Source organism: Ranitomeya imitator, chromosome 5 (genome assembly GCF_032444005.1).
Source record: "Ranitomeya imitator isolate aRanImi1 chromosome 5, aRanImi1.pri, whole genome shotgun sequence".
In the NCBI taxonomy this organism is placed as follows: Eukaryota; Metazoa; Chordata; class Amphibia; order Anura; family Dendrobatidae; genus Ranitomeya; species Ranitomeya imitator.
In genome coordinates this window covers 204318691-204346080 of record NC_091286.1, presented here as the reverse complement: position 1 = coordinate 204346080, position 27390 = coordinate 204318691, and the positions used below count along the sequence as shown (strand labels likewise).

The 27390-nt window shown below is 42.1% G+C and overlaps 1 protein-coding gene across 2 annotated transcripts in view; it reads right to left on the bottom strand.

Moving 5' to 3' along the window:
- Nucleotides 1-835: 835 nt before the first annotated feature.
- The window catches only part of MAP3K4 (mitogen-activated protein kinase kinase kinase 4), a 115913-nt gene continuing 89358 nt past the window's right edge, over nucleotides 836-27390 (bottom strand). For both annotated transcript variants that reach the window (XM_069769521.1, XM_069769522.1), the window contains exons 15-26: nucleotides 26701-26779; nucleotides 25169-25265; nucleotides 21555-21655; nucleotides 21228-21308; nucleotides 20643-20834; nucleotides 19743-19813; nucleotides 11493-11609; nucleotides 6825-6984; nucleotides 5514-5636; nucleotides 2928-3034; nucleotides 2321-2500; nucleotides 836-1374 (exon numbers count right to left, since the gene is read on the bottom strand). In XM_069769521.1, the coding sequence (XP_069625622.1) occupies nucleotides 1354-1374; nucleotides 2321-2500; nucleotides 2928-3034; nucleotides 5514-5636; nucleotides 6825-6984; nucleotides 11493-11609; nucleotides 19743-19813; nucleotides 20643-20834; nucleotides 21228-21308; nucleotides 21555-21655; nucleotides 25169-25265; nucleotides 26701-26779 (1329 nt within the window). In that variant the 3' untranslated portion in view covers nucleotides 836-1353. The remainder of the gene's footprint in view (nucleotides 1375-2320; nucleotides 2501-2927; nucleotides 3035-5513; nucleotides 5637-6824; nucleotides 6985-11492; nucleotides 11610-19742; nucleotides 19814-20642; nucleotides 20835-21227; nucleotides 21309-21554; nucleotides 21656-25168; nucleotides 25266-26700; nucleotides 26780-27390) is intronic.

Here is a 27390-nt window from a genome sequence, read left to right as displayed (position 1 = left end):
AGTTCGCACCAGACATTTTTGCAGCTTTTTTATGCACATTTTTTAGCTGTGTTTTACAGTACCAGAAAAGTCTAGGAGATTTCAGAAATCTGATTCTGATTAGAGTTCCATAGAATAGAATCCCCCCCCATACAAACAATACATTTTATTAGCATACACAAGAGCATTTTTTCTGCAGGTTCTTTCCTAACAAGATATCAGGTTTTGCTGCAGGCAAAAAAAAAAAACCTGCCTACTGTGAACTTACCCTTTGAGATAAAGATAAATTCCCATTGCTTATCCCTCAAATACATGGCTACATGGGTGACCAATATAGGCTTATGCCACCTGTCAATATAGGAGTGGGATGGTAATGCTAGGCTACCAGTATGGCTGTTTCCTTTCTCGGCCTCATCAATATCGCTAAACATTTTCCGCTGAATCAAGTCCGGTGTTGTTCATGTCTTGATGAAGAAGCGTGTTTGAAGTGTGCCACGAGCCACAAATCTTACTCAAGTTAGGAATTTCTGGCAGAAGTTAGAGGAGCAGTGGCATCACGCCCTCGTACCACCCAAGTGACGCCCATTTAGGCAAAACTGGAGTACATACTTTGAGTTCTGCTTAAACATACACCATGTTTGTTTCTCCTGATGGGAAACTGCAATGAATTCCTCGTTACGTAGATGTCCCTCTTGATCTTCGTCAGAAGACTTTAGATTATTCATGTAGGTTGCAGACGATGTACGGGTGCAGTTACTACTTTCTATACCAACGTTAATATTATGGCTTCCGTATTCGCTTTAGTTTCCCCCATAAATTGTTATCAGATTAGAGGGAAGAAAAATACTATTAGATGTCCTAAAATAAACCATTTATTAAGAAAACGTTCTTCCAACTTAACTTTTTCTTGCATAACAAATCTGAAGCTGGCCAGAAAATGACAGGATCACAGTGCACTCGACAAACCAGGGAAGTAGAAACAATTAGAAGGTCCAGAATACGTGGTAACACTACAACTTGCGTCAGAGCTCAATACATTGGAAACAGTTCTGTGTTTATTACCGTTCTCATTCATATGAGAATTAAGCCAGAGAACAAATTAAAAACACAATGGTCCATGTACAGTAGTAATGGCACAAACATGCAGCTTTTATAAAAACAAAAACATGTGCGGGACATTGTCACATGAAGAAAATGTGCCGAAAAAACAGATACAAGAGCAGCAGGAGAAGTGACGGCCGTCAGCTGTGCAGTCTTACGCCACGGGTCTTCACGACGGTGCACGGGTGCCTCAGCTCAGTCTATGTAAATATTACATACAGTAGTGATTAAGAGATGACTTGCTGAATTATATTAGGCCAAATCTTGACAGTTTCATTCTTCATCGGTGCAAACCTGCCCACCAAAAATAAGGCAAATAAGACGGATGTTTACAAACGCCATCATGCATGTTTTCATACGATTCCATGGTCTTTCTACTCCCACGTAAAAAGCTCGGTTCTACTAGACCTGCGTGTGAATGCTTTACTGTGGTACATGAAAAAAATTATTTTTTGTGCCTCCTCACATTCTAACAGCCATACATTATGAATATATACCAGTTATTGTCTAAATTGTACTAGCTTTTATTATTGGGAAAATGCAGGAAAAAAATAATTTACTAATCATTCCAAATATGCCAAGTAGATGCGGAGTATGAATTTTATTTACTTTGTGAAGTGTAAGGCTATGTGCACACATCAGGATTTCTTGCAGAAATTTCCTGAACAAAAACGGACATTTTCTGCAAGAAATCCGCATGTGTTTTTTGTGCGTTTTTTTCCGGAGCTTCTCAATGCATTAAACAGCGGCAAAAATGCGAAAAATCTGCAAAATTAATGAACGTGCGGCGTTTTTTTTACCGCGATGCATTTTTTCCGTGTAAAAAAACACATCATGTGCACAAAAATTGCAGAATGCATTAAAAATTATGGGATGCTTATGTTATGTTTTTCCGTGGAAAACAGCCGAAAAAACTCGAAAAATCTTTAATGTGTGCACATAGCCTTACATTAATTTTTTATTTTTTTTGTACCAGTTTAAGTCAATAATTAACATGTTGTGGGATCACTTAAGGAACCTTCACGTGAGATTTATAACAGAAATTTCTCCAACTGTTCCATACATCTGAATGGGTTACTATACTATATACGGACACCTACTACACAAGCAACCAAAATCAAATGTATGTAATTGATTTCCAGTCCAGCAATTTCTACAAAAAATTCTACCACAAGTGACCATAACATTTGTGTTGCATGTGTCCCTTAACTATAACAGCGTCATCTGATGGTTCACAAACCTTGACAAAGGGATGGTCCAGTAGCTGACTAGCCGTCCATCGCTTCTTTGGATCGCTTTCCATACAGTGAGAAAGGAAATCTTTACCTTCTGGGCTCAAGCGATCTGGAATTGGAGGCTTGTGCCCCATACCAACTTTGTACATAATCTGGAAATTATGTTCAAACTCGTGCCATGGTCTCTGTTCCAGAGGAAAACAAAACAATTAATATCTTAAGCAATTCCTAACTACAGGCTGCTCTCACATAAAGATAGACATTGGAGCGTACATTCTGACAATACACATTGTTCTGAAAGCCAAACTGGAACGCTAAGATAACCTTTTGAGAAAGGACGCCTTGAGCATTTCAAACGCGTTAATGCTTTCCTCACCATGTGAACCTGGTTTTTGCCATGGTTTTAAAGTTTTTCTAATAAACCTTTGGACATAAAGAAGCTGGAACACCACCTTTCTCTTTATCATTATTGAACGTGTGACCACACGAGATCCGTGCTTCAGCAAGCCGTATGCCGCTGTAGGTGAGCTGGTATCTGTTCTACATTTTGCCAATATGAGGTTTTGCATTCAAAACGGTGTCCAGCACAGTATGCAATCAAACTTCTCTTACCTTGCCAGTGACCATTTCAATTAAGACACATCCCAGACTCCAGATATCAGCAGCACGACCATGTCCTTCTCCTTTAGCTCTTGTGATGACTTCTGGCGCCATGTAGGCTGTTTAAGAAATGTTGTTAATAATAAATCAAGAAAAAGGAAAAACTAGATAATCCATTACTGCAAAAGGATTCCATCCCTGATTCATAAAGATGGGTGTTTTGTACATCGGTGGTAATTAAAAACGCGATGGAGGGGTGCGCTTCTTAATGAATATGGTGCATCTTTCAGCTACAACATGCCAACACAATAAATACATTCCAGTCAGGGTCTGAAGTACATCTTGGTAATAATTTATGCCATTTTTGCAGTAAATTGTGATGAATTTTTGCAGCTGCGGAGAACTGGCAAAGACTGGCGTAGAATGCAAAGCTCACAAGATTTTCACACAACTATGAGTTGTGCAAAAATATAATAACATTTCGAACACCAATGAATCAGTGTCTTAAACTGGAGATTTTGGAGATCGGTGCTTTTAGAAGGAATACTTAGAGATCAGTTTTTGGCTAAGACTACATATAATGCAGCAGCCATTTTAAGGGGTTCTTTTTGATTGTGAGAGTCAGAGCTCACAGCTCAGCAGTCCTCAGATAAGAAGAGAAATACTCCTGATAGTAAAGTGTAGTATACCTGCAGCACTGCACAAGATGATAGTAGTAGTCTTGGAATAATATACAATTTATAGGGGGCGAGACAGATAAGAGGTGCTACGTGCAGCACTTAGTGGCAGACTCTGTGATTGATCAGTGTTACAATAGCTGGCATATGTCCTGTCCTATTGAATTTGAATTACAATTCCAGACTTTCACTCAATGTACTAGAAAGCAGATGCAGGACAGCACAATTTTTTTTACATAAAGAAAAAATAAAAAAAATCAGAAAATCAGTGTCAGTTGGTATGATTGCATGCCACAAGCAACTGTAGTGAGTTTTTGCATTTCTTGTGAAGCAGTTTTTGCAAGGGAAGAGAATAATTGCACAATAATGCAAAAAGAAAACAATACAAAAGAAATTGTACTAATATAGAGACATACCTAAGAAAATGTATGTGTAACAAACATTTTCTTTTTGCATATCTGATTTACTAATCAAACTTTATATTCATACACGCCACACCAATACAGTGCCCTGTTGAAGATACCGTTTTTTTGGTCTCAGAATTTCTTATTATGTTATTTCTTGGGAAGTGGGTTGAATTTGGTTGAAAGAAAAAAAAAAAAAAAAAAGGTAAAACGTTTAAAGTGTGTATGTGTATGTTTGCACATTTGTTTTACTAATCTAATTTGACAACCGTACTACAACCAGGTACCACATTTTTCTTTCTGTCCATGTATCTTCCTACCTAGCATTTCTTATTACATGATTTGATGCAAGGGTTGAAAAGATTGATAAAAGTTAATTATGGTTTGCAACATGATGTATGGAATAAAGAAAAGTTGCAATGGATGGGGTAGTATAAAAGACAAATAATACTACTTCTAGGCATGGGAGCCACTAGCAGCAGCAGAACACCCACTACCACTGATACCAGCTATCCTGGCAGTAGTACTACCAAACATGCCACAATTGGCCTCCTTTGCGTCAGGCAAGTGTATTAATGGGGAGGAAGTACTGACCATTATGGAATATACAGCATATCACTCGTCTGAGTCACTGCAGGATGATGTTACCTCTAACAGCAACACCGGCCGTGTTCTGCACAGAATGGTCTTGCCTGAACACATTAAGTGAGTTTTTTGTTTTAGTTAAAACGGTACAAAAAATGTCAGTGCGTGGGTGTTATTAACTGGGATGTTGGTTACTACCGGGTTACCATACATTTCTATGGTGTTGTCAATGACATTACTTAGGGCTTATTCAGACATTCGAGATTATTGTTGTATGCAAAAAATTGACTGATGTTCATTAGTGTTTGGTCAGCACGTCAGTTTTTACTATAAAAGTTTCATCAGTTTTTCTTGTATGCAAAATAAAAGTAATGAATGCTTCTCAAGCTTTTACTATGAAATAGTCAGTAAATAACAGACAGCAAATTGTTGGCATCTGGGTGCATTGGTGGGTTTGAGCCTGGACTTGGATCAAAATCAGACATGTCTCTGTGTTTTGGTGTGGACCTCTCTGTCTGCAAAAATGCATGGACATGTAAACAGACCTTTATTAGAGTTGAGCGAATATGTTCAGGTTCCCTCTTATTCGCCAAGCTATAGCACTTACCGAATAAGCTGCAGAGGGAACCCGACTTCCTGGATCACGCCGGCCGATCAGGTGATCGGTGCCGCCGCTGTGCAACAGTCACGACACATGCATGGAGACCCAACAAACAGGCTCTTCATGCATGTGCTGTGACAGTGACACAGCCGCGACACATGCAGCTGATCGGCCGGCGTGATCCAGGAAGCCAGGTAGCAGCTTCGGTAAGTGTTATAGCTTGCTGAATAAAAGGGAACCCGAACATTCGCTCATCTCTAACCTTTATACTTATTATAGTCTGTCAAAACACCCATAGAATGAAAAAAACATAGAATTAGCTGCATTTTACCTGCTGTCCCCAGAGTGCTGTTTACTTCACCAGGCATGGTCTGGGCATTATTCTTTAGTTTCACTGAGCATCCAAAGTCTCCCAATTTTATTAGGCCGGAAGAAGTTAGGAAAATATTTGCTCCTTTGGAAAATCGAAAATAAACATGGAAACTGCTGCTGTTATTCTGCCACCTTATTTAGATTCACACTCTGCATTTTATATGATAAAACGCTGTGGCCCAATGGAAAAAATAAACACAAAACATCCAATGTGTTTTCGGTTGTGGCGTTTTGTGGTTAGTGTTTTTTTTTTTTTTTCAAAACAGAATTTTGTACATTCACTTGAAATAAACAGACCGACTTGTTTCTCAGGCGTTATCCTTGTTGCTTTCTTCCAAGCCAATAGAAAGGCCCTCGGAAGGTCACATTTTTATTTAAAATTATCATTGAGCAACAGATTTGTGATACACAGACAGAACGAAAGCATTATGATTTGCATCCGTGTTTCATGGATCCCCATTGGCTTGTATGGGCAAGTCTGATTCGCAAACACACAGGATAAGAGCTGCTCACAGTCTCATGGATCTCACACTTGGATACTGGATTTTTATGGAAGTGTGCATAGACCCATTCATTTCTAAGGGTGCGTGTGCAATCCGTTCAAAGAATTAGTCAGGTACCACATGGACATTTCTCAAGGATGTGTGAATGCAGCCAAAAGGTGATATTTTTTTCCTGAGGTTTTTGAAGGGTAAAAAAAAAAAGACAAAACAAAAAACCACTAATAACTGAAAAATCACAAAGGACGAATAAAAATGCTTGTGCAAAAAGGTCTCCAATATACAAAAATAAACAAAGCCCACAGGTATAAATGCGAGTTTGCAAAGGTTTCCTTAAAACTTGAGAAAAAACACAAATATTTCCATCCCAAAGAAATAAGGTTCTGTTCACATTTGTGCTGTTTTCCTATTATACAAGCATCAATGGCACACCAGGGACTAAACTGTCTTGCAATGGTGTCCATCGGGTCCTACTGCAGTGACCATCACTCTAAATAGAAAAATAGTGCTGCATACAGTTATTTCCACCAGATATGACAAGCTCTACAATGGAGGCTGCAATAAGATGCAGGGGTGTACGCAGCCCAATTACAGGAAATGAGGATCCTCTGTATCTGACAAAAACAGGGGCCTGTAGTACATTAGAAGCTCTAAATGCAGGAAGCATCATAAACCATGTTCTATGGACTAGAATGAGCTGAAAGACAAATCATTTGCTAACAAACAATTTAAAAAAAAAGTTTATTTAGCATAAAATGTGTTTCTTTTACCCTTTATATCGCGGTGAACAATGCCATGTTCATGAAGCACATTTATTGCAATTGTGATCTGCTTGGAGTAAAGCCGTATGACATGCTCCTGAAGGCCAAGCCTAGAAACCTCCTCTAAAGTACCTTCATCACAATATTCCATGAAAATGTACATTTCTTCCTGGATTGATGATGAAAAACAGGTTTGTTAAATATAAGCACATAAGACATAAGGCATCTAAAAAGTGGTCAAGACAAAAAAAGCAAAACTAAACACGAGTACCATTCACAGAAAAACAAGGTCACCAAAAATATAGATCCTACTCAGGATGATTAGTATGAACTATGGCCCAATACACTGCATCAGAATTTTTTTCCAGGACGCACTACTGAAAACTATTAAAAAAAAAAAAAAAAAGAGCTAGCCTTCTATAAATGTAGACATACTTTGGGGAAGCATTCGTGCAGGGGTGCATTTGTGCACTATTATTCGTGTACTTTCATTCAAAGTACTTTTTTCTAAGTGCTGGCAGTTATACCATGGCAGTTAGACAGGGCAGGAGACAGGTAAGACAATCTAAATCTATTCCCTGTTCATTTGGCACAGAACAAATACTCACCATATGTATTTGTATATTCTATATCCTGGCTGCCACATTCACCGCCCTTGCATTAACTTTTTTCACTCCATCCATATCGGCCCCTCTGTCCTTTCCTCTCCTATGTACAGCACTCATGCTCTGTTCACATTGCTTAACAGCACAGATCCATTCAGTCCCACCATCCAACACAAGAGACGCTCTCACAAATCACTTAACCATCTGCTCACTCTTTCTATCCTCCTTCTCCTAGTCGCTGGAGACATCTCTCCCAACCCCGGCCCCCGGGGGAGTCAAACCTCCCAACTGCTACACTCAAAAACCCCTCTAATCTTATTAATATTCCATGCATGCCTTCTGTCTTTTTCAATTGTGCCCTTTGGAATTCTCGCTCTGTGTGTAATAAACTCTCCTTCATCCATGACTTCTTCCTTTCTAATTCTCTTAATCTCCTGGCTCTTACTGAAACCTGGATCCAGCAAGCAGACACCACCGCTGCTGCTGCTCATTCATATGGTGGACTACACTTTTCTCATACTCCAAGATCGGACAACAGAGCAGGTGGAGGCGTTGGTCTGCTCCTTTCACCCAAATGTACCTTCCAAGTTATCCCCCAAGTGCCCTCACTTGTCTTCCCTTCCTTTGAGGTCCATGCTGTCAGACTCTACATCCCCTTCTCCATGCGAGTGGCGGTGGTGTATCGTCCTCCCGGCCCCTCTCATCAGTTCCTGGATCACCTTGCCACCTGGCTTCCACACTTTGTCTCCTGTGACATCCCCACCCTCATCATGGGTGATTTCAACATCCCCATTGCTTCTCCCCTTTCCCCATGTGCTTCTCACCTTTTATCTCTAACCTCCTCTTTCAGCCTCTCGCAGCATATTAACTCTCCAAAGCATGAAGATGGAAACTCCCTTGACTTAGTCTTCTCCCGGCTTTGCTCAGTGGATGATTTCACAAACTCCTCTCTCCCGCTCTCCGACCACAACCTTCTTTCATTCTCTATCAAGAACTGCCATCCTGCTCAGGTCATCCCCACTTTCCACACTTATAGAAACATACAGGCCATTAACACCCAGAAACTTATGAAGAACTTGCAGTCCTCATTGGCCCCAATCTCCTCCATCTCATGTCCTGATTCTGCTCTGGAGCATTACAATGAAACCCTGCAAAGTGCTCTGGATGAAGCTGCACCTCCTATACATAAAAACTCAGCACAGACAGAAACAACCGTGGCACACGCTGCAAACACATTTCCTGCAGCGGTGCTCCAGGTGCGCCGAACGTCTGTGGAGAAAATCTAATCTACCTGAAGATTTCATCCATTATAAGTTCATGCTAAAAACATACAACTCTGCCCTTCACCTCTCCAAACAAACCTATTTCAATGCCCTCATCACCTCACTGTCCAATAACCCTAAACGTCTCTGACACTTTCCAGTCCCTACTCAACCCAAGAGTGCAGGCCCCAACCACGGATCTCCGCGCTGACGATCTGGCCAATGACTTCAAAGAAAAAAATTGACCACATTCGACAGGAAATCATCTCCCAATCTCTTCATACCATGCACTGTACTCCCTCCCCCACTGCATCTAGTTCACTCTCGGACTTTGAACAAGTTACAGAAGAAGAAGTAATCAGGCTCCTTGCATCTTCTCGCCCAACCACTTGCATCAGTGACCCCATTCTGTCACATCTCCTCCAGTCCCTTTCCCCGGCTATCACCTCTCACCTAAAAAAAATATTCAACCTTTCTCTCACTTCCGGTATTTTTCCATCCACATTTAAGCATGCTATCATACATCAATTACTTAAAAAACCATCCCTCGATCAAAACTGTGCCGCTAATTATAGACCTGTCTCTAATCTTCCCTTCATCTCTAAACTCCTCGAACGCCTGGTCAACTCCCGTCTTACCTGCTATCTCTCAGATGACTATTCTCAACCCTCTTCAATCTGGTTTATGCTCTTTACACTCTACTGAAACTGCCCTCACTAAAGTCTCTAATGACCTACTAACAGCTAAATCTAATGGTCACTACTCCATGCTAATTCTCTTGGATCTATCTGCAGCATTCGATACTGTGGATCATCAGCTCCTCCTCACTATGCTCCGCTCCATCGGCCTCAAGGACACCGTTCTCTCCTGGTTCTCCTTTTATCTCTCTGACCGATCCTTCACTGTATCTTTTGCTGCTTCCGCCTCCTCTCATCTTCCCCTTATTGTTGGGGTTCCTCAAGGATCAGTCCCAGGCCCCCTCCTTTTCTCTTTGTATACTGCCCCTATTGGACAAACAATCAGTAGATTTGTTTCCAGTACCATCTCTATGCTGATGACACCCAATTATACACTTCTTCTCCTGTTATCACGCCGACCTTTTTTAGTAAACACCAGTGATTGTCTTACCGCTGTTTCTAACATCATGTCCTCCCTCTATCTGAAACTGAACCTGTCAAAAACTGAACTCCTCCTGTTTTCTCCCTCTATTAACCTACCTTTGCCTGACATTGCCATCTCCGTGTGCGGGTCCATCATTACTACAAAGCAACATGCCCGCTGCCTTGGGGTCATACATTATTCCGAGTTTTCATTCACCCCTCACATCCGATCACTGGCTCGCTCTTCTTATCTGCATCTCAAAAACATTTCTAGAATTTGCCCTTTTCTTACTTTCGACTCTGCAAAAACTCTTACTGTTTCACTTATGCATTCTCGTCTGGACTATTGTAACTCTCTACTAATTGGCCTCCCTCTTACAAAACTCTCCTCGCTCCAATCTGTCCTGAATGCTGCAGCCAGGATCATATTCCTCACCAACCGTTACACCGATGACTCTACCTTGTGCCAGTCATTACACTGGTTACCCATCCACTCAAGAATCCAGTACAAAACTACTACCCTCATCCACAAAGCACTCTATGGTTCAGCACCACCCTACATCTCCTCTCTAGTCTCAGTCTACCACCCTACCACCCGTGCCCTCCGCTCTGCTAATGACCTCAGGTTAGCATCCTCAGTAATCAGAACCTCCCATTCCCGTCTCCAATACTTTTCACGTGCTGCGCCGATTCTTTGGAATGCACTACCTAGGTTAATACAATTAATCCCCAATCCCCACAGTTTTAAGCGTGCTCTAAATACTCATCTGTTCAGATTGGCCTTCCACATCAATGCATTAACCTAACTATCCCTGTGTGGCCCATTCAAAAAAAAAAAAAACAATCAGGTTCCTCGCAACATGTTCTCATACACTTTATGCAGCTATTAGCCCTCTGTGTCTGTACTGCTACATACTTGGGCAGTTAACTGGTTCATGCAGCTTTACATGAACACCCGAGCCTTACACTATGACCGGTCCGAATAACTAAAGCAATTGTTACCATCCACCTTTCGTGTCTCCCCTTTTCCTCATAGATTGTAAGCTTGCGAGCAGGGCCCTCATTCCTCTTGGTATGTATTTTGAACTGTGATTTCTGTTATGCTGTAATGTCTATTGTCTGTACAAGTCCCCTCTGTAATTTGTAAAGCGCTGCGGAATATGTTGGCGCTATATAAATAAAATTATTATTATTATTATTATTATTATTAGTTGGCTTTTCAGGCTTATAATTTGATGACCTATCCCTAATTTTTTAGATCGGTAGTGATCACACACCCGTACACATTAGGAATCTTTAGCTTTCACCTCAGCCGGACTGCGGCTGAAGTTGTGGAGCGCTGAAGTGAATAGCAGCTGAGCTGCAGTTTTTGGTTTAAGGAAAGGTCATTATATCACAACTTGTAAAGGGAACTACTACAGTAACCATAAACGTATAAACCACTCTTCGTTTAGCTATACCTGTACCTTTTACCATAAACTTTCACAATAAAATGTTAAAATTATATCATAACTGATCATATTCGTGGATTCATAGAAAAACAAAAAAGAGTTCGGGGTACTCCCTTTACATATCGCTGTGCTGTACATTTAGCGCAATGCAGGAAAACCAAGCATGTCTATATAAATTGACATTTTACACTCAATACAAACGATTTGTATGTTTAACTACCAATATCAATATGAAAATAATAGTAGATAATTTTCTTACTCTGTGAAGCTCCACACCAAAGTAGCGAACAAGGTTAGGATGTTTGATGCCTTCAAAGATTTTCAGCTCATCAGCAGTTTCTTTAATTGTCTTATGGTCATTTGGTTGAAAGCGGATCTTTAAAATATATCATATTCAGATTATTACCAATACAATGAAAGCTAGAAATGAAAATTAAAGAAACTCCATCTTAAATGTTCACATTATAATTATTTTATTTGACCATCTTTAAAATTCTGATAAATAATCAATGAGTTCCTATACCCAATATCTTAGTTCATCTGTAGTTAATGGCAACCTCAGTCAGTGATACAGTATATAATTTTATCAAGCCATGACACCAAAACTTAAAATCAAGCCATTCTACAAGTTTCAAGGCCAGTTGTATTCCTTACTATTATGTGGTCCCAAGTAATTCTATGGTTTCCAACCTTTAAAAGGGACTGTCAGCTCACTCAGCAGGTCATTATGTAATCTGAGAGCAGCATGATATACCAAAGGTGCTGAGAGCCTTAGTGAAGTGATGTATCACTTACGAGACTGTGTTGCTGTTTCAATAAAAGTAGATTTTTGGTACTCACCATAAAATATGTTTCCCATAGTCTTCACTGGGGGACAGAGAACCATGGATTAGTCTATTGCCACTATTACTGCAATTTAATAAAATTGGTTCCTCCTCAGCAGACTCTTCTGGAGTGCTTCCTCAGTTTTTTGTGAGAAAGCAGGTGGAGGAGAAATTAATTAAGGCAAGAAGAAGCATAACTGCATATCTAAAAGGGCAATCATGGGTCCCCAATGCATACTACGTGAAACAGATTTTATGGTGAGCACCAAAAATCAATTTTTATTATTAGTCTTAATTGGGGATCACAGAACCATGGGACATCCTAAAGTTGTCCCTACGGTGGGAAATAATTAAATATACCGTTACCACCTAGTCTTCCATTGTAACTCAAGTGGAAATTCAGGCTACTGCCGCCTGTAGTACTTTACTACCAAGGCTTGCATATGCAGAGGCAAAAGTGTGGACCCTATAAAACATAGAAAATGTATGCACCGATGCCAAAGTAGCTGCTTTACAGACCTGCAAAGCTGATGCCAGAAGACGAACTGCTTAGGAGGCTCACATCACTTACGTAGAGTGTGACCTAATCCTAAATGGGGACACCCTAGCCATAGCTCTATAGGCCTGTATAGTAAGTAATTTTTATCCAGCAGGCAATGGTTGCTTTAGAAGAGACCTGACCCCAAACAGGGCCCTCTGGTATAATAAACAAGGAATCAGAACGCTTGACTGATGCAGTGGCCGATAATAAGGCAAGGACTGCCACAGGACAGATCCTCCTAACAGCTACCTTATAAGAAAGAAAATGTGTAGAAATGTCTCCGATGGGCTCAAAAGGCGAAGACTGAAGAGCCTTCAAAGCGAGATCCACATCCCAAGGATCAAGGGAAGTCTTAAAGGTTGGCTTAATGTGCACCACCTATTGCAAAAAAGTTTTAACCTGAGTTTTAAATGCCAAATTCTTCTGAAACAAAAATATCCAGGGCGGACACCTGACCATTGGGCGAGTTAAAGATCATTGATTAAAATAAACTTTTGTTTGAGGGAAAACCCCTTTATGTGCAAGCCCTGCCTCCAATCGGGACGATAAAAAGGATATCAGTGCTGGCAAGAAGAGAGACATTGGCGAAGGACTGGTAGACTCACATCAACAAAAATATGCCCTCCAAGTACGATGGTAGACTCGAAATGAGAATGACTTGTGGGCTCTAATCATAATCTGAATGAATGATTCAGACAGACCTAAAGTCCACAAAATCACGGCTTCAACAGCCACGTGGTTAAATGGAGCTCCCCTGAATTCGGAAGGAGGATTGGACCCTGGGACAGAAGGTCTGGGTAGTCAAGAGCACATGGGACATCCGCCAGGAGTTTGATAACATCCAAATACCAGGCACTCCGAGGCAATGAGAATGACTGAAACACACTCTGCACAGATATTCTTGAAAAGTCTGGGGAGAAGTGGCAGAAGTGGAAAGAGGTAAAGCAGAGAGAACTGGGACCAAGAGATTACCAGGGCATAGATTTTGATCACCTGAGGGTTCCAGCGCCTTGCTACAAATTTTGGCACCTAGTGGTTTAATCTGGATGCCAATAGATCGACATCCGGTGTACTCTACTGCCTAAACACCTCCTGGTGAAGTGCCCACTTCCCTGAGAGTAGTTTGCCTCTCTGTTAACTACCGCTGGTATATGAACTGCCAAGATTAGAGGAACCTTGTCCTCTGCCCACTCTAAAATCCCTGCGACCTCCACCAACACAATTGATATGCTGTAGATAAGCCCCTGATGCCGGTGGGCTTAGCTCAACTTCCATATTGGGGGTGACCGGTTCCCTTTAAACAGTGACAAAACTGTTAAGAGTGTTTAGTGTCAGCCACCAGTAGTCAACAGCCTACCACATCCACATTGAAGGTATCTGTTCCCCCTGTGAGCTTAGCTTGCTATCCCACGACAAGGACAACATAGAGGTTTTTCTGTGCCCCACACTACTTTAAGGGAACCTGTCACTCCCAAAGTTGAAGGTGAGCTAAGCCCACCGGCATCAGGGGCTTATCTACAGCATTCTGTAATGCAGTAGATAAGCCCCCGATGTATCCTGAAAGATGAGAAAAAGAGGTTAGATTATACTCACTTGAGCGGGGGGGTCCGATCCAATTGGCGTCGCGGTCCAGGGCCTCCCATCTTCTTATGATGACATCCTCTTCTTGTGTTCACGCTGCGGCTCCGGCGCAGGCGTACTTTGTATACCTATAGCCTGTTGAGGGCAGAGCAAAGTACTGCAGTGCGCAGGCGCCGGCCCTCTCTGACCTTCCCCGATGCATGCACACTGCAGTACTTTGCTCTGACCTCAACAGGGCAGACAAATTACACCTGTGCCGGAGCCTCAGCGTGAAGACAAGAGGACGTCATTGTAAGAAGTCACCTTCGACTTTGGGGGTGACTGGTTCCCTTTAAAAATTGCTGTGCCTTAAGGCGGAAGATGAAGGAGCAGAGTCAGAGAGGCAGGAACCCGGTGTGTCAAGAAACTGGAGCCGATTGGCTGATAGACCGGACGTGTTGATAGGCTGGGAGCAACACAGCCACCAACTGGCTGGAAACCTTCAGCCAACCAATTGGCCGAGTGCTTTAAACGGGAACACGCTTTTGCTGTGGGGGAGGAAAGAAAGGCTATACTTACCTGTCAGAAGATGGGGATCCCTTTAACTTATTCTCCATGCACACAAGCAATACTTAGGGCAGCAGGCAAGAGCTAGTTGGCTTACGGACCTGCGCTCCAATACCTGACTACCGACAGTGTCAAGGTACATTGGTCAAGCGACACCGATGTGAGAGGATACACACAGAACAATTACAGCCTGTACTCGGTCGCTACGTCGGTGACACAAAGTTCACAATTACACTCTGTTACCCAGAGACATCTGAAAAACGCAAAGCAAAAAAGGATAGAGCCTAACCTCTAAGACAGGTCTGAGACAGACCTTGCCTTCAACTGATGCTACCAAAAAAACGGAGGACGCCTGACACCAGCAGGTGCAGTATAGTCTGCTGTGAAGAAGACACTTATTTAAATCCAATGACGTCAGCCTCCAGGTGGCAGCAGACAATCCCCAATGAGATGAATGAGAAAATAATTTTTTTTTTAATCAACAGGAGATGATCACTACAGGACTATGTGTCGCATGCCTTCTAGCAGCTTTCTGTCAACGGAGTGTGTACACAGAAAGCTTCCAAAAGGAGTTGTAGGCAGGATTATACAGGACGCATTGGTAGCTCTGCAGCAGAGAAAACGGTGATTATATCAATATAACATGCAGACCAGTAAGTGACAACGCTGCAATCAGGGTCTCAGTCCCTACATCATGCTGCTCTCAGATTACATAGCAAAGTCCTGCTGACAGAGCCCTTTTAAAGGGACTCTGTCACCTGAATTTGGCGGGACTGGTTTTGGGTCATATGGGCGGAGTTATTGGGTGTTTGATTCACCCTTTCCTTACCCGCTGGCTTCATGCTGGCTGCAATATTGGATTGAAGTTCATTCTCTGTCCTCCATAGTACACGCCTGCGCAAAGCAATCTTGCCTTGCGCAGGCGTGTACTATGGAGGACAGAGAATGAACTTCAATCCAATATTGCAGCCAGCGGGTAAGGAAAGGGTGAATCAAACACCCAAAAACTCCGCCCATATGACCCAAAACCAGTCCCGCCAAATTCAGGTGACAGGTTCCCTTTAATAACAATATGCGTTTGATAGAGCTACAAGTGATTCTATACATAGGACCAGCAGTGTCTGAGGATTTCCTAGCACCTGTCAATTTTCCTTAAGTTTAATTAGAAAAGGTAAGCGTGTCCTGCAGTGCTTCTACTCTTATGGTCATTAGTGAAAGCCAATTTTGTTCTGCTGCCAAGTGACACAAAGTTGATGCTTGTTGCTCTAGTCATAGCAGAGGGAAATCCAAGGCTTTCACATTGTTCAAAGCCAGCATCTTGGGAACAGGCTTTCACTGCCGTCCACACTGACTCGGGCTTCTGAATGTAGGTCAGGAGAAATTGTTTAGTATCCAGGCAACAATGCCTCAATGTAGGAGAACATCAGCGGCAGCGGGTGTCATTAACTTCGTGGTATCAGGTTCTACAGGTCAATGACGGATGTCTGAGCGTATCGCGGTGTGATTACATGTGCATCATAGGATGACTTTATTCACACTTGACAATATTTCAGCCTTTTGAGAAAGGACTTTCGGAAGATTTTTTTGTCTTGCCCCGTTCAATGGAACATGCCCTGACCTAGAGAATTTGAATCATAAATCGTACATGAGTTCCTCTTCAACCCCAAACACAGAACACACGTCAGATCCCATAAGCAAAGCTATAGACCCCTGCCCTTGGTAAATTATCAAGGGGTTTAACCACTTAAGAACCAGGGGTATTTCCGGTTTTGTTTTTTGCTCCCCTTCTTCCCAGAGCCATAGCTTTATTTTTACGTCAATATGGCCATGGGTGGGCTTGTTTTTTTGCGGGACAAGTTGTAAAATTAATGGTGCTATTCAAAAGCATCACATCATATACTAAAAATTCTAAGTGCGGTGAAATTGAAAAAAAAAAAAAAAAAAGTGCAATTCCACATTTTGACCATGTTCATTAAATTCTAAAACTGACCTTCCACTATGATTCTCCAGGTCAATACGAGTTTGTAGATAAAAAATAACCTAGACATATTTGATATTTAAGTGGTGACATTTTTTTTTTTTAAAGTTGGTAAAAAAAAAAAAAAATTTGCCATTTTCCGAGACCCATAGGGTCTTCATTTTTCGTGATCTGGGGCTGGATGAGAACTTATTTATTGAATGCAGGGCTGATGTTTTTATGGATACCATTTTGGGGTAGATATGATTTTTTCATCGGATTAATTCTTTTTAGATTTTGATAGAGAAGATGTTTCTGAACGCAGCGATACCAAATGTGTAATTTTTTTTATTATTATTTGTTTTATTTTGAATGGGGCAAAAGGGGGCAGACTGGAACTTTTTCATTTTTTTTTTCCTACTGATTACAGGCTTCAATAATCTCCAAAGGAGACAAGAAACTGCGATCATCTGATCGCTGGTGTTACACATAGCAGGGTTGGCTTGCAGCGCGGCCATTTAAATGCCGTTGTCGGAGTTTGGCAGCGGCATTTAACAGGTTAACAGCTGCTGGTGGATCGCGATTCCACCTACGGCTGTTAGGGGCACATGAAAGCTAATCAGATCAGCTGTCATGTGCTGGAAAAGAGGTGGGCTCAGCACCGGAGCCCACATCAAAGAGAGGGAGGCACCCTATGACAATTCATGCTGCCCGAACCATGGACAGTAAATCAGAGACCGGCTCGTGCATTAGAATGTGCTGCAGAAAGCGTGATGGGGGATGCAGTGGCTAGTCACAGAGGCATTTCTCAGCTGACTTCTCGGCACTAGCTCAGTTAGACTTAAGGCTGCTTTCACATTTGCGTCTGTGTGCGTGGCGTACGATCCACATGCGTCATGCGTACCCATCTTTAACATAATTACGCATGGACATGCATTTGTATGTGTTCACATGCTTCTGTGAACGCATGTGTTTTTTCGAAGTGTGCGGCGGAGGGCAGCGAACGCAACATGTTGCATTTTTGGAAGCGTCAAAAATCAGTCAAATATGAGCATGCGGATGAGTGCGTTAAAAAACCGCCTGTCTATGGGAACACATGCGTATGCAAGGACATGCGTACACAAGCGTTCGATGTGATTGCGTACTTCAGACTGCGCATGTCCAGGAACTGTTTTGAGACACGCCCTCCTGGAAATATCGAACTCATGTGATTCGCTCGTCAGGGCAGTGGGGTACTCTGTACTTGGTCCGGTCGCAATTAAAGCGGTGGTCACGGTGGCAGCGACCCGGTCCGTGGCCCTGGGCGCCCAAGTAAAAGGGACGGTCTTTAAAGGGGTTGTGGAAATAATGAACGTTTGTGACGCCACCTGTGGTTCTCGGTCAGAGGTGACTGACACTGCTTAAAGGGGTCCTCTGGGGGCAATGGTGCTGCAGCAAAGATGGTGTCGCTTCCCACAGGTGAAGCGATGTCCCCAGGGCTCCCGATGTGCTTGGCAGGGATGGTGAATGCCGACAAATGGAGGACACAGAGCTGCAGTTTTTACCTGGTTTACTGGTGTTTAGCCGCCTCAGTCCAGGGTACCGGCAACAGGTAAAGATGGAGTCCAGGCAGCCCGAAGACAGGTGGAAATCCCTTTGACAGGTCAGGTTGGGAGCCTTCCACTATGCACTGGTCTGTGGTCCCTTGCTGCCTGTAGCTCTCTAACAAGGTCCTCTTTCTTCCCTGTCCAGGGACAGTACCTGCACGGTAGGCAACTTGAGCCATCTCTTTGGGGTCCCTGTCCACGGTGACTCCGATTGCTGCTGTACCTCAGGTATTATGTGGGCAAGTCCCTTTTAATTTCCTGCCCTCCGGTTCTGCCGTGGGACCTGTAGTTCCTCACAATGTCGGGCTCCCGGTGCCCGCTTTCTGCACTCAGCTTAGAGAGGCCCAGTAGCCGTCCTCCTCTAGCTCTAGTCCTTCTGTGCTCCTTCACCATCTGCTACCAACTGTCAACTTGTCTGCACCAGACTAACAGACTCCTCCTCCAGACCAGGATGTGTATAGGGAAGGTCCCCTTAAACAGAGTTTAGAGCTCCCCCTTCTGGCCTGGAGTCAGAAAATGTTGCATGTAAGATTACTAGTGATGAGCGAGTGTACTCGTTGCTCCGGTTTTCCAGAGCACGCTCGGGTGACCTCCGAGTATTTGTCATTGCTCTGAGACACAGTTTTCATTGCCTCAGTTGCATGATTTACGGCTTCCAGATACGCTGAATACACGTGGGAATTCCCTAACAAACAGGCATTCCTCACATGTATTCAGCGTATCTGGAAGCCGTAAATCGTGCAACTGAGGCGATGAAAACTATATCTCCGAGCAATAACAAATACTCGGAGGTCACCCGAGCGTGATCTGGAAAACCCGAGCAACGAGTACACTCGCTCATCACTAAAGATTACCTGCCAAAGGGATCCCTCCTGTCTCCAGGCATGGCATTACCCTCCCCGAGAGGAAGGCAATACCACTGTGGTACTTGAACTCCTGGGGTGCCACACATGCGCATAAAAAGAACAAACGCAAGCGCTGCTTTTTTGCCGTCACATGTAAGCTGATGTGGATCAAAAACGCTGCATTACCATGCGTTTGCGGATGATACGCTGCGCACAGACGCAAATGTGAAACTAGCCTTACAGGGGTAGAGACTCTCGTTCTAGCGGAGATAGCGGTGAGAAGCTGGAGGGGGCATACCCATCTAACATGTAGCAGTGTATCAGAGTAAAACAGATGCTTGTAATGCAGGAACTGGTTTTTAAGTCATTTGTTCTATGGTTGAGGCAGCATGACTAATTTGACAGGTTCCCTTTAGTCAGCCGTCATACTGGAGGATATAGGGTGTAGCAACAAATTATTTGAAAACTTAATCAAAATAAATTCTCCCAATACAGTAAAAAAGCAGTACAATTAATTGTTAGCATAAAACAACACCCGTAGTGGCCACATAATAAGCAGCTTGTGCCTTTTTGGCAAGCAGTTTCTTAAACATGGAAATATATATGGAAACGGTCACCATCCAACTTACTTCTTTCATAGCCATGAGTTCTCCAGTATCAACACTAATGCAGGTGTAGACCTTTCCATACTGACCCTCACCTGTGAAATGAGAGATGGATATTGGAAGGTAATACAAGCTGTTAAAATCTAGCGTCAACTGCACCGTAAACTACAACTAATGCTCCATTTAATGGTTTTGAAAACAATCTTAAAGAAACCATCCCAACAAAATTTATATCAATCAGTGCCTTAGAGTTTGTGTGATTCGCAGGACCTGGTCCAGTGTCCACGTCTAATCTGTGGTCGCTGGATAGGAGTCCTGAGGACTGCCTCTTACTTACAGCTTTAATTAGCCGGCTTGGGGCACCGTCACATACGAGTCAGGCCGCAAATATGACGTAGTGCCAGGCCAACTGATCAAAACAAGAACTTGTGGATGCTGTAAGGCAAGAGGCAGTTCTGAGGACTGCTGTCCATCGACCACAGATTACGGATGTGGACTCTGGACTGAGTCGTACAAATTGATTCACATCAACTACAGTATACTTCCCGTTCGCCGCCATTATCTGCGCAGTGCTGTCCTTTGCTGTACCAAGTGACCCCAGTTCAGACTAGCCAGATGACAATGTCTTTTGCATGACCCAAGTGTCTAGACAGAAGATTTAACACTGAGGCTCTTATAAACTTACATTGACAAAGCGACTTTTGGTCCACATGAGCCGCTGTGTGAACAGGCTAGTGTGAATTGCAATCACGTGGCACAGAAGAGGACTGAAAATATATGGATATTAGGAGATGATAGTGATCATGCACTGTAACCACCACACTGGAGAAAAAGGTTTGTTAGAGTGCTTCTTTAAGAATGAAATCTTAAAAACTTAACCCATCAAACACTGACATTCAAACTAAAAAGTAAGTTCCAACTTACCGATTTTGTTACCCCTCTGCCATTTAAAGGTCACCTTCCTCAGCCCAACGTGCATAAAGTTATCATAGGATTTTGGAGTGTCACAGACTTGTCCTATTATGTTTTTCTTCCTCATTTGTCGATATCTTTGATCCTCGAATACCATGATTGATTTCTGAACAGCATCCATGGGACGGTGCCTGGCTGCAATGTCTGTTAAAAGAAATTAAATCTATACCAAAGTCTAGGGGGTAATTCTCGCCCAATTTTATTAACTAGAAAATTCTCATTCATTTAAATTACCTAGCTAATGAGACATTAAAACCAACCAAAAAAAAAAATCTACCAATAAGCCTATGAGTTGGGGCATTGTATAACATGTTGGTGCGCACAGACAGAATTTATTTTAAATGTTTCGCACAACTCATCAGCAATGCGCAAGACCAGTACTGGTTCAGAGGAGGCTTTACTACTGTGGCAGAGGGCCCAAGCTTTTCTACTACGATACATTGAGTGTATTCCTGACGTCCTATGAGGCACGTGGTGTCTACTCTTGCTTGCTAATTGATGGAGCCCGTGGATACTGTAGTGAACGGCCAGCTTTACCTCGAGTCTGACTGATTAGATTCTGAAGCTCCCAACTTCGTCTTGTAGAAGCTCCTTGTTCTGCCTTCGGATAAGTAGGCTCTAAATACATTAAACAATGTTGTGTTAATATGTGGCTATCTTTTATACAAGGATTTTGGTTCATTACTGGCTCCTGTATTTTATAAATTGCCAATTAATCCACTAGTAATAACAGGTAAATGAAGATGAAATCAAATAAAACTATTTTAAATCAGTAACTGAAAGTGATCGGCGTGGAATACATGAAAAACATGATAACATTAGGGTTGAGAAGAAAGCTGAAACTAGTAGTGAGGTATGAGCTACCGTCTCTCTCCTCTGTTGGGCTTGAATGTCGACTAAGGGATCTAAATTGCAACTCTGATGCTATGGAGGATAGTCTGTCATTCTCCGGGACGCTTGAGCCTCTGCAAGAAAGAGAGGGAACATATTCAGCATTAAAACCACTGTGTACAAACACTGAAAATGTCAGAATGTGACCGGCAAAAGATATTCCTGTCTTTACCAGAATGGATTTTGACAGTCTGCTTCTTTCATTGTTCTCAGAATACCAAAGAAGTTTAAGAACCACACAAAAATATACACTGATGTCAAATACAGCCAATATTTAATCCCTGATGGTGTCATGTAAGTCTATGGGCATTGGGTAAGAGGCATGTCTGAAAAGCATTCTTCAGACAAGCTCCAGATGACACACTGGACAGACAGGAGTAGGTGCCGTGAACCCAACCTAAATTAGTCTGGTAAAACACTTATTTGGCTGCAGTGGGGCAGAAACCTAGTGCCTAGGCAGGCAAGCAATCCATTAGAATAATCACAGCAACAAATTATTTAGTTTAAAGGGGCTGTCCGTCCCACAAACGAAGTACACTTTAACCAATAGAGCTTGGAATAATCCGCTTCCCACTCTGCAAATCTCTTCAATGGCTCCCACTCCCTCAGCTTATCCAGTTCAAATTACTAACACTGACCTACAAAGCCATCCATAACCTGTCTCCTCCATATATCTCTGAACTAATCTCCCGATATCTTCCCTCACGCAATCTCTGGTCCTCCCAAGACCTCCTCCTCTCCTCCACGCTTATTCGCTCCTCACCCAACCGCCTCCAAGACTTCTCCCGAATATCCCCCATCCTCTGGAATTCTGTGCCGCAACACATCCGACTATCAACCACATTCGGATCCTTCAGACGGAACCTGAAAACCCACCTCTTCAGGAAAGCCTACAGCCTGCACTGACCCCACTGCCTCCTCATCACTACCGGAGCTACAGTCTCACCAACACCGGAGCTCCTGCAACCCTCAACCTATTGTCTCCATCCCCACCATCCTGTAGAATGTAAGCCTGCAAGGGCAGGGTCCTCGCCCCTCTGTATCAGTCCGTTAATGTTAGTTTGCTTACTGTAAGTGATATCTATAATTTGTATGTAACCCCTTCTCATGTACAGCACCATGGAATCAATGGTGCTATATAAATAAATCATAATATTATAATTATTATTATTATTATTATTATTAAGTTCCACCATTGAATGTGCAAAAAAAAAAAAAAGTATAATAATAAATCTTTCTTTTTATATAGCGCTAACATATTCCGCAGCGCTTTACAGTTTTGCACACATTATCATCACTGTCCCCGATGGGGCTCACAATCTAAATTCCCTGTCAGTAGGTCTTTATAATCTTATAAATGTGCCCCTGCTATGTACTGTGTAATGGTCGAGTCTGACCATGCAGGAACATGGTCTGATCATAGCACAATTTTAGAGGATTGACGAGTCTGCAGTCACAATGAGTGACCACAGACTTTCGTGAAACTTTGACAACCCCTTAAGCATTTTTATTTTTCCTTCGCAGTACACACATGAGGACCGTTTTTTGTAACTTAGTAATTCTTCAATGGAAAGAACATAAAAAAAGAATAGCCATTGCTTTTTATTTTTTTATTTTAAAGGCTACACAATGCTGCATTAATAAAATCTTCATTTTGTGGGTTAGTACTAATATGGCCATACCAAATTGATATAATTTTATTTAAAAAAACAAACAAACAAAAAAAAAAACAAATACATTGTGTTACGGAACCACTCAGCACCCAGAATATGTTGTGCAGTTATATGTATGTATAATAGGTTCCATGTTAGATGCATGTCCCTAATGCATCAGCCCACAGGCTGCGCCCCTGGGCAGAGGGGACACGATATTCCCCTTTTGTCCGCCCCCCCCCCCCCCACCTTTGTAATTCCCACAGTAAATATCGGCAGGCTCCGGCTATTGTATGTCTGGCCTGCCGCTTTTCTTTTGGCCTGCCCTCTGCATCTGTGTGATATATATTCTGTGTCCTGTGAGTAAAGTGTTGTCAGACTGGAAATACGTGGAGACGCAGTGATCTTTTATACGCGCCCATGTAACCAAGCAATTCCAGCAAGCGTCCTTCATTCAGACTCCAGTCAAAGCAGAGTGGACCTCCGGAAACACGGGGTGGTACTGAAAGAGGTACCCCAGATTGGTAGACCCCGTTACACATTGGTTAAAAAAAAAGTTTTTCGGTCGCCACTACTGGGAGCTACAGTAGAAGATTTATATTTTTAGCATTTTTTGCATGATAAAATGTATTTTCATTGGTGTCATTTTCTAGTCCATAAAACCTTTTGCTCACTTTTTATACCAGGTTTTGGTAGGAAGGATAAACAAAAATATTTGGGATTGTTTTCTATTACAGCATTCATTGTACAGTATAATTGACATGATATTTGTTGTGGGTCAATAAACCCAAGTAGATTTATTTTTTAATGTTCATACCTTTGCAGAAGAAAATCACTTTTAAAGGCTATGTGCACACATTGTGGATTTTGCTGCAGATCTGCAGCTGCGGGTCCGCAGCAACTTTTCATGCGTTTACAGTACAATGTAAACCTATGGAAACCGCAATCCGCAGTGCCCATGCAGCGGGAAAAAAACCGCGCGGGTTACATTCCACAGCATGTCAATTGTTTGTGCGGATTCCGCTGCGGTTTACACCTGCTTCAAAATAGGAAGCCGCAGGTGTAAAACCGCAGTGGAATCCGTGGTAAATCAGCAGGTTAAATGCATTGCCTTTTACCTGCGGATTCCTAAAATCCGCTGCGGAAAAATTTGCAGAGGTCAATTCTACGTGTGCACATACCCTTATACATTCTCAAAATGTCTGTTAAAAGGAGTAATATTTTTTTCAAGATAAACCATATTTTATTAGTAGAAGAGGAATTCATTATATATGTAATTTTAGTTTTTTTTACAATGTGTTATTCCCACAAGAAAGAATTGAACATACAATCCTTTGTAGTGCAGCGTATTATACGTGCTGCTACCTACTTCCGTACTGGACAGGCGTAGAATGCTCTCCCGCTGTTAGACTCCTTAGTATGTAAACACAAACTGGAGTAAGATATGCTGCCAGCAGAAAGGCAGTAACATCCTGGACCACCCGATCCCGAGAACATAGCGTCCTGAAAAGGTGTTGTCCTGGAACAAATATTATCTGGACATTTATCTGGATATTTATCTGGACATCACTGGCTCTGCTGGCAGCACATTTCCACTTTTTTGCTTACATACATTTTTGGTTACGTTCACATTAATACATTGTTCTCTGCCGAGCACTACGTTGGGATTTGTCGAAATCCCTTAAATACAGAGTTTACACTTGAATGAAGCTGACGGAGTATCTGTGGACACTTTCGCCTCTATCCTGGCAGTATTCGTCATTTATCCCAAACATGAACAAAAACAAGGCTTGAAAAACATGCCGAGACAAGGGCCACACTATCACTCCATCAAGTGAATGACTCCGTTGTTCTTGCCGTTGGAATACAGTTTTCGGGTATTCCAAGACAATCCTACTGTAACTTGTACATACATTATTTCAATATATTAGGTACCTGAAGCCTTCTGGTGCAGGAGTGTTCAGATGTGGATTGGGTGGATCACTGTGACATCTAGGCACCTTTACAGGTCTTGGACTATTGCGATGTGTAACTAAAAACAAGGCAACAGAAGAGTAACGAAGGTCAAGAAAAGAGCTGGTAAATGATACAAATCTGGCAAAATAAAAGATGATCATTTACTAAGAATTATACACTAGTACAACAAGATAGGGAATAGTCACTGACATCTTGGTAATCTCATGATGCTTAGCCAGTACTAGGGTACTGCAGTATATAGTAGAACCAAGTCCACCAGGGAAACTTAAAAAAAATAATGTAAAAAAAAAAATGCAAAAGTGTAAAATAAATTAAAATCACCCCCCATTTCTCCTCTTAAAAATAAAGGAAAACAATATAGTACTGCAAGGTCCTTAAGTCTGAGCCATCAAATTATAGAATTAACAAAACAGTAGACAATGTAAAAAAAAATTAAAATAAAAAAATACTGGAATTGCACTTTGTCAGCTCATCCTCCTAAAAATGCCAGCTTACCAAGCAAAAAAAAAAACCAAAACACGATTTCACTACTCAGCTCAAATCAACAGCAAATCAAAACTTTAGGGATCTCAGAAAATGGTGACGCAAAGATGAATTTTAATTTTATCACTTAAAACAGAGAAAATAAAATTGATGCAAGTTTTGGTATCACCGTACTCGCACTTACTTGGATAATCATGTTGGCCAGGTTATTTTTACCAAACAAATGCCGTAAATACAAAACACCAAAATCAAAGGCAGAATTGCCAGAATTGCATTTTTTTTTTCAATAGCTTCATACTAATTGCATTTTTTTTTTCATAACTTCATACTAATTGCATTTTTTTTCCAGCTCTTCAGAAAATTACATGGTAAAATAAATGGTGTCATTCAAAACTACAGCTTGTCCTGTAGAAAAACAAGCCCTCATAGTCTATGTTGACAGAAGAAAAAAAAAAAAAAAAGTTATGGCTCTCGGAAGAACAAGAAAAAAAAAAAAGTGCAAAAACTAAAAATATTCCCGGTACCTTAAAGGGTTAATTACACTTTGCAAAATATTTATTGCGAAAAATCATTTCCAGAGATCCAGCTGTGCCCGAATATATCACACAGAATGAAAGACGTCGTTATAGTAAAACTCGTCTTTGTGTCAGTGCCATGGAAACCCGAATATCACAACAATCTGCCATTCACTTGTGTTCTCAGGAGAAAGGCTCAGCGCTCGTCATCTTCTCATACAGTGTTACAGGTGCAAGCCATGCAGATCTTACGCTACAGCACGCCCACATGTGTCCTGCCGCCACCGCCAATGCATATTCTAGCTTTTCGATGTGAAAGATGGCTCTGTGCAGCGCTATGATTCCCCTTACCAAGAGCGACACTTCAGGGGAACACCACGGAGCCCACTGTAAGGTCTATGGTGCAGCGGTGGACTGTTTCTGTACGGATATGACACCTGTGCACCAGTATTGAAATTTGTTTTCCGCTTAAAGAGCAAAAAAAAAACTTACCAAGGTATAAGCCGGTGACAGGACTATGAGGTTTTCCAATAACGTGGCCAATGCATTCATTCATAAGTGCTTGCAAACTCTAAAGAAACCAGAAAGTCTAGTCATTCCAACATCGACATACGTAATAAAAGAAAACATACTGCAGGAAATACATCACTGGCGCATGCAATAAAAAGCCTATAGAAATTGCTGAGATCAGAATGCCGACATATAACCATAATGACAAATAAATGATCAGTAACAGTGTTAATTTATGCTAAATTCAACCATCAGTGGCCTAACATATTAAAAAAGCTGTGTTGTCATACTGGACCCATCATCTACTATATAATTGTCTAAGGGTCACTTCTGTCTGTCTGTCTTTCTGTCTGTCACGGATATTCATTGGTCGTGGCCTCTGTCTGTCATGGAATCCAAGTCGCTGATTGGTCTCGCCAGCTGCCTGTCATGGCTGCCACGACCAGTCAGCGACGGCCACAGTCCGATTAGTTCCTCCCTACTCCCCTGCACTCAGCGCCCGCTCCATACTCCCCGCAGTCACCGCTCACACAGGGTTAATGTCAACGATAACGGACCGCGTTATGCTGTGGGTAACTCACTCCGTTACCGCCGCTATTAACCCTGTGTGACCAAGTTTTTACTATTGATGCTGCCTATGCAGCGTCAATAGTAAAAACATCTAATGTTAAA